Here is an 8,619-nt window from a genome sequence, read left to right on the forward strand (position 1 = left end):
TGAAGAGATTTCTAGCTGAATACAGACTCATCAAGTGGCAAGCAGGACTCAGGACCACTCCCAATCATACTGCCTCATTCAATAATAAAGTCATTATGATAAGTTATTTTATTTTATGTTGTCTTGTTATGCTGCAATAACTGATACAATAATTGATGCAATAACCCAAAGGCACAGAACTGAGGGCAATGAAAATAATCTACTTGACCTTATTTTTGACATTCATTCTGATATTTGAAGATAGCATTTCTGATTGTATCATTATTTATTTTTATATCAAATCCCTGATAGCTCAGTTGGTAAAGAATCCTCCTGCCATTCTTGGGTCTGGAAGAGCCGCTGGAGAAGTGGTAGTCTACCCACTCCAGTATTCTTGGGCTTCTCTTGTGGCTCAGTTGGTGAAGAATCTGCCTCCAATGCGGAAGACCTGATTTTAATCCCTGGGTCAGGAAGATCCCCTGGAGAAGGGAAGGGCTACCTACTCCAGTATTGTGGCCTAGAGAATTCCATGAACTGTATGGTCCATGGGGTCGCAAAGGGTTGGGCACAACTGAGCGACTTCCACTTTCACAAGTAACAGTAGTAAAAAATGACTACATTGATATCCTTTCTAGCTCCCTAGGAGAACTTGGAAGGACATGCAGGTTGGTGCAGAAACTCGGCTGACCCTGATTGACTAAAAAGATTCACATTGTCTTGGGAATCATTTATGATAATAAAGATTGAAGAAATGTCCCTATATAGGAGATATATAGTAGATGATTGTGGTTATTTACTGTCCCTCTAGTGTTTGCAATGAAAGTTAGAAAAGGATGAGTTATTTTATTTAGAGTAATAGAAAGAATCATGTTTGTATGCATCACTGGAAGACTTCAAGAAAAAAAAGTCAGTAATTCAATGAAAAACCTTAAAATATACCTTCTAAAACTTCACACCAAAGAATAAACCACCTTAAACAAGTGATGTATATCTTACTTCAAAAAGTAAATGTAAATTTTGAAAAAGAAATATTATGCAGAGTGATACAAAGTATAAGATAAGCTTGCTTCATCATATTCAAGGTCATATGAATCCAATGGTTTATTCAAATACCTGTTTTCATGGAGACATCACTAGAAGACATGTATTTGGTAAACAAAGTCAGGGGCTAGTGTTGGCACTGTGCATACAGGGTGTATAAGAGTAAAATAATACCCACTCCAGTATTCTTGCTGGGTATTAATTAATTGAAATTAATTAATGAAAACAAATGATTAGCTAAAATGCACTATATGTTAAATCTATATAATTATGAAAAAACTGTTATTTATACACAAGCAGTTATGCTCATATAGTGAAAAATGGTGGGCTCAGATTTTCCTCTCCTATAAACTTATATAAATGACCCTGTTTTCCCAAGTGTGTTCTTTTCCCGCATAGGTTTAGTACAGCCTATAGTTATGCATTTAGGAATACTAAGGGAAGATTACATAGGATTATATTTATCATTTGAGGAAAAAAAAATACTGAGAAATGCATATTGTCCTATGAGACAAATGAGATTCTCCAAATACTTAATATTTGAGATTGGGAATAAACTTGGAATAATTGGAAGACAAAAAAAGGGGGAAAGGTTCAATATCAGAGAAAAGAAAGCTTAATAATTGTAGTTAAGTTTTTCAGATAAATGGAAGCCAAAGAAATAAAAATTCTGGAAACAAATAGAAAGAGTAAGTTCTAGCTTCAAAATGTGATTCAAATAATCACAATTTATGGCTTTGAAGTTGTGAGCCTTGCAATCAACAGCAGTTCTTCAACACCAAGACAATTATCTCTTTTATAGTTTCCTTTGTAAATAATATTTTCAGAGCTCCTTTTATGTCACTATTCCTGAGACTATAGATGAAAGGGTTCAGCATGGGTGTGACCACGGTGTACATCACCGAGGTGATTGCACTTGAATATGAGCCGTGAGTATCAGCAGAAGCAATGTACACTCCTAGGACTGAACAGTAAAATAAGGAGACAACAGAGAGGTGAGATTCACAGGTGGAAAATGCTTTATACTTCCCCTGAGCTGATGAGATTCCACATACAGAGGAGACTATCTGAGAGTAAGAGTAAAGAATACATGTGAAGGAAACACCACCGATCAGCACTCCTGCAAAATACATCACCATGTCACAGATGGAGGTGTCAGAACAGGCCAGTAGGACAACCTGACTGGTTTCACAGAAAAAGTGAGGTATTTCATTGTTTGTACAGAAGGACAGCTGCACCACCATTAAGCTCTGTAGAAAGGAATACAGGAAACTCATAATATAAGATGACAGAACCAGGAGACCACAGAGCCAGGGGTTCATGATGACTGTGTAGTGCAGAGGGTGACAGATGGCCACATACCGGTCATAGGCCATCATAGACAGGAGGAAGGCATCCAGTCCCCCAAACAGTAAGAAAAAATACATCTGGATGATGCAGCCTTCGTAGGTTATGACTTTCCTATGAGTCTGGATGTTCCACAGCATCTTTGGGATGGTGGTGGAGGTGAAGCAGATGTCTGCAAAGGACAGGTTGGAGAGGAAGAAGTACATGGGGGTGTGGAGGTGGGGGTCTGCGCTGACAGCCAGGATGATGAGCAGGTTTCCAAACACAGTGATCAGGTACATGGAGAGGAAAAGTCCAAATATGAGGGGCTGCAGTTCTGGTTCCTTTGATAATCCCAGAAGAATAAATCCTGAAACCTCTGTGTTATTACTGGTTCCATAAGGTAGACATAATGACTAGAAAAGAAAAAAATAATATGACTAATTTTCATACAAATGGGCATTACTAACTAGGTGAAATATTACAATTAGTTAACTATATATATATATATATCTTGCATATATTAAAGTTTTAAATGAAGCCATATATATATATATATATATATATATATATATATATCTCAGTGAGGAAGCCACTACCTAGCAGCACTTGTATATATGGCTTGATTGCAAACTTACACGCATGCTAAATCGCTTCAGTCATGTCTGACTCTTTGTGACCCTATGGATGGTAGAACACCAGGCTCCTCTGCTCAAGGGATTCTCCAAGCAAGAATACCGGAGTGGGTTGCCTCCAGGGGATCTTCCCGACCCAGGGATCGAATCTGCATCTCTTATGTCTCCTGCACTGGCAGACTGGTTCTTTAGAACTAGTGGTGCCACCTGGGAAGCTCAACTATATATATATATATATATATATATATATATATATAGAAGCAATTTAGCCTGCATATAAGTTTGCAGTTAAGCCTTATATACATGTATTGCTAGGTAGTGGCTTCCTCATTAGTGTATACATATATATATGTGGCTTCATTTAAAACTCCATAATATGCAAGCTATATATGTATATAACTATATATATATATATATATATATGGAGAGAGAGATATCTATATCTCTCTATAGATAGACAATAACCCACTCCAGTATTCTTGCTTGAAAAGTCCCATGGACAGAGGAGTCTGGTGGGCTGTAGTCCAACTGGTTTCAGAAGAGTCAGACACAATTGAGCAACTAAGCGCGTGCACGCGCGCGCGCACACACACACACACACACACATAGAGTTTGAATTTCATCCCCTTAAAGGAGTCTTTGTGGCTTCCCTGTCTACGAATTCTTGTCTCAGCTTTGTCCTACAAAAGTCCTACAATCTAATCATGAATGAGGAAAGAATATAAGCAAATATATTTCATGCCAGGTCGTGGCAGCTGCTATGAAATGTTCACTGAGATGATTAAGAATTTTGCCTGCAATGCAGGAGACCTGGGTTCAATCTCTGGGTTGGGAAGATCCCATGGAGAAGGGAATGGCAACCCACTCCAGTATTCTTGCCCGGAGAAGCCCATGAACAGAGAAGCCTGGTTGGCTACAGTCTATTGGGTAGCAAAGAATTGGACATGACTGAGTGACTAACACTTTCACTTTCATAAGAGAGAGGGCTATTATTTTTTATTGGGAATTCAGGAATCCTGTAAACAAAATGATATTTAAAAAGATACTTCAGTGAGGACACAGCAGGTGACAAGTGGTTATCAAGGTTGCATGTGTGTCCTTAAGGAAAAAGAACCTGTGAATAAACCTGAGGGTCTTTTTTTCTCCAGATATCCAAGTTTCAAACTTAAGCCATTGTTTGGGGGAATGTAAAAGGGAGGTGATGAAGGGTTGTATTATAGGATGCTGAGGAATAAAGTGGCTTCCCTGCTGTTGTTAAAACTTCAAGACAAGGGGAGTCCCTTGTCCATGTGTTCTTTGTACTCTGTGTATCCCCCGGATACCCAGAATAATTAATAAATCAGAAAAAAATATGTAAATGATAAAAGAGATATCACTATGATATCAAGTCACTTTATTGATTCAATATCCCACTAAAAAAATAAGCAAAGGGAATAAATCCACAATTTAGAAAAAGAAATGCATAATATACAACAATAGTGGGAGATTTTTTAAGGTGAAATGGTAAAAGAAACCTCTAAACTATATTAATAACAACTTTTGAAATTAAAAACTTGGCACTGCATCTTGGATCTACCACATATTAGCTGTTTGAATTTCAAGAGGCAACTGAACCATTCAAAAAGTTTGCGTCTTTACCCAAATAGTGGGAATAGGGGTATTTATCCTCCTGAAAGTGTTAGTCACTCAGTCGTGTCTGACTCTTTGTGACCCCATGGACTGTGACTACTCTGTTCATGGAATTCTCCAGGCAAGAATACTGGAGTGGGTTGCCATTACCTTCTCCAGGGGATCTTCCCAACCCAGGGATCGAACCCAGTTCTCTCACATTGAAGGTAGATTCTTTCCTATCTGAGCCACGAGGGAAGCCCCTATTTTCCTGAGGAGGTGGTTGACAATCTATGTAAAAAGGTTAGCATGAACACTGGGTTTGGGTCCCTGTATTATATAGCAGCTTCCCGTTACCTCTCTATTTTACACTTGACAGTTCATATAGGTCAATGCCAGCAAACTCTTGGCTCTGGGCCCAGCAGGTGGCTCTCCGGGGACCTCAGGTATACATGCATGGATTTGATCTTCTTGGACCTTTTCCTGCAGTACCTCCTGGACTCACTAACTCACCTGATTGGGAACTCTGAGAGGAAGATCACTGGGAGAAAGTCCAAACTCCTCCTGGATGGTTAATGATGGAGAATGAAGCTCTGGTCCCACAAGACAGTGGAAAGTAGGCTTGCCTGAGTCTCCCAGCCAAACTTAGGACTCTAGCAGCAATAACCACATTCCATCCAGTGCAAGGTTGTACAGACTGAGGGATGCAGCAGAGGAGATATTTACAGCTCCCCTTGTCTACTAATCAGCACATTTCTCTCTTTTTACTCCAACCTCTAGGCCCATGATTTCCCTGTGGAACGCTGGCCTGAACAGGGAAGGGAATGTCCTGGAGATTCTGCGTTCCCAAGAGACCAGGTTAGAGTCAAGAGAATCCACGGCTAATTATCATAGTTCTTCCTCATGCACTTTGCTGACTTCTTCAGTCTAACCTTCCAAAACCTCCTCAACCCAAACCTGATTTTCTCCAATTTTAAGACCAGATTACATTCCTTCCTGGATTACATCCCTTGACTCTTCAAATATTGACTTGTACTAGAGACACAACCCCTGATGTCTAGAAGAAATTGCTCTTCTCCTCTTCAACAAGGACAAGAAGGAGAACTGTGTTCCTTTGATATAAACCTCGAGCACTGCACAGTTTGGCTTGGTGCCACATTGTCCAAAATCACTAGGAATTTCTTAATTATATCACAAGTTGAGCTCTGATTTAATCCCTCATATTGAAATGTTTGTTCATTGTAATGAATAAATTTAGATTCTTTTCCTATGATAATCTGACAGTAAAACAGGGAAATAAATAGATTCTTCCCTGTAGCTTCCAGAGGAAATCCAGCCCTGCAAACGTGTTGATTTTAGTCCAGAGAAACCCATATCAGGCTTCTGAACTCCAGAATTGTCAGAACATTTATTATTTATTTAAATCACTGGTGTGGTAATTTTATCTTAACATTAGAAATTGAATACAGGAATTTTTGTTCAGGAAATGGAGATTACACTTCTCAGTTCATTCATTACGCTTCTCCTAGGGAAAGATATTTAGTGTTATAACCCCATCTTAAATGGGAAGAGGAAATTTAAATTCAATTTGGGGATATTCAGTCTCTTTAGCTAATAGAGATTTTCTCATGGCATAAATGTAAACTTGCTTCAGATTGTGATGACCATGAGGCATTAAGATAGGAGAAGTAATTATTGAATTTGTTGTCTACCATTTATACTATATTTTGTGCCTAATTTTCTACATTATTTGATTTTATATTCATTCAAGCATTCATTATTTTTACATGTATCCTCTCCATCTTTCTCATACATTTCCTCTCAAATTAAAACATGACACTGTGTACAAATCAGTGTGCATATGTTTATTTGAAATGCAAATTCATACAAATGAACACAAACATGCACATGACTGTCTTCTTTGAAGATTTCATTTGGACCCATCAAAATATATCCACACACTTCATTTGTTTCTTGCTACATTTGCCTGAATTTATGTTTACTATCCCACATTTTCTTCAGAAACAGGACACTAAGACCCAGGAGATTAAATTTTTGACAGTTACATAAAAATGATATTAGAGTTATTGTGAACTTTCTTGATCTACACATAAAAAGAACTGTGCAGTATGTCCTGTTATTTCTGTAAGACTTCTATATTTTGTTAAAAAGTGCATTTTAAGTATGTGCAGATTGTAGGCTGTAAATAATGCCAGTGAATCTATCATTGTTGTTGTCCAGTCACGAAGTCTTGTCCTACTCTCTGTGACCTTGTGGACTATAAGCATGCCAGGCTCATCTGTCCTCCACTATCTCATGGGTTTTCTCAAATTCATGTCCTTGAGTCAATGATGTCATCCAACCCTCTCATCCTCTGTTGCACCTTCTCCTTCTTCCCTTAATCTTTCCCATCATAAGTGTCTTTTTCAGTTTTCCAATGAGTCAGCTCTTCACATCAGGTGGTCAACATATTGGAGCTTCAGCTTCAGCATCAGTCCTTCCAATGAACTATTCAGCGTTGATTTCCTTTAGGATTTGGTTTGATCTCCTTGCAGTTCAAGGAACTCTCAAGTTTTCTCCAGCACCACAGTTCAAAAGCATCAATTCTTTGGCGCTCAGCCTTCTTTATGGACCAACTCTCACATCCGTACATGACTAAATAAGTTTATTAGAAGGAAATAAAATGCAGCTGGGCAAGGATCAAAGAGGAACCTGAACCCCGGGTACATGATTCACACTAAGCAGTGGTAGTGGATATCTTCTCTGCCTGTGAGAAAGGAAAATGTATATATAGGGACTCCAGTACTAAATTAAGGCAGTTCATATTTTATGTACTTTTTTTCCCAATAAAATAGAAGGTAAAATAGGTAAATAGCAGAAACTGATAATATATTCGTTCAAGAGAGAAGAACACCATGACCACATCCTACATCATTAGTGAGATGTAGAAGCACAGGGTAGAGACCCAGATAGACTCAGGAGGAGAATAGCAGCACTCATGACAACATTTCACTGTAGAATCTGATCCCTGGCTTTTTGGATATCTGGCGCAACGTGAGCTAACTGATATCTAATCAAAGTGAACAGAAGTGAGGGCAATGATAATAATCTGCTGCTGCTTACTTTTGGCTTGTTATCATATATGAAGACAACATTCATGACTTCTTTTCAGACAGCTCTATTAAAAAGATTATCTTATTGGGATTCCTTTCCAGGTAACCAAGAGAGATTGAAAGGATATGCATTTTTGTGTAGGAAAACTGGTGACCCTGATTTATATGCCTGGACAGGAATTCAAGCTCTTGCTTGAGGCATTCTTTGACCAGAAAGATGAAGAGATTTCTGACCATAAAGAGGGTATTTAATGAAAGATACTAATAATGATTAATCATGATACATTTAGTGGTTATGGCGGCACTTTAAATTAGGGAGTTATTTCATTTAGAGAAATGCAAGAAGGAGCCATACTATCAGCAATATCAATAGAAGGAACATGACACGCTTCAGTCCTTGGGGTCAAAAAAAGAGTCAAACACAACTTACTGACTAAGCAACAACAACAGATCAAGGTAATATCAATTCACCTTTTTATTCTAAGTTCTGTTTCTGTGCAGAAATCACTAGGAGACGTGTATCTGATAATCGATTTTAATCAAGAGCTAGCGTTGGTGCTGTGCACAAAGGTGAGTTAGAGAAGAGGAGTACCCTAGTCAGGAGAATAAAAATAAGCAACCTGCTCTAAGACACTGTACGTTAATTTACATTAGTATGAAGAGCAGCTAAGTTAGTAATACACGATGACTGGTGGACATAGAGTGAAAAGCTGTGGTCTCAGGTTTTCCTGTCATATAAACTTATCAACTGACTCTTTGGCAAGGACCCTGATACTGGGAAAGATTGAAGGCAAGAGGAGAAGGGGACAACAGAGGACGAGATGGTTGGATGGCATCATCAACTCAATGGACATGAGTTTGAGCAACCTCCAGGAGCTGGTGATGGACAGGGAGGCCTGGCACACCGCAGTCCATGG

At 38.6% G+C, this 8,619-nt stretch overlaps 1 protein-coding gene across 1 annotated transcript; it reads right to left on the reverse strand.

Moving 5' to 3' along the window:
• Positions 1-1,778: 1,778 nt before the first annotated feature.
• On the reverse strand, positions 1,779-2,729 carry LOC129559515 (olfactory receptor 7A10-like). The gene has a single exon (XM_055431336.2). The coding sequence runs from the start codon at positions 2,646-2,648 to the stop codon at positions 1,779-1,781; it is 870 nt and encodes a 289-aa protein (XP_055287311.1). The 5' UTR covers positions 2,649-2,729.
• Positions 2,730-8,619: the final 5,890 nt, after the last annotated feature.

This window comes from Moschus berezovskii, chromosome 8 (assembly GCF_049115385.1).
Source record: "Moschus berezovskii isolate FMDL1 chromosome 8, NW_MosBer_1.0, whole genome shotgun sequence".
Taxonomy (NCBI): domain Eukaryota; kingdom Metazoa; phylum Chordata; class Mammalia; order Artiodactyla; family Moschidae; genus Moschus; species Moschus berezovskii.

Bases quoted from the DNA above. Each gene is read 5' to 3' on its own strand.
- LOC129559515 (XM_055431336.2), bottom strand. From the start codon at position 2,648: ATGTACCTGATCACTGTGTTTGGAAACCTGCTCATCATCCTGGCTGTC.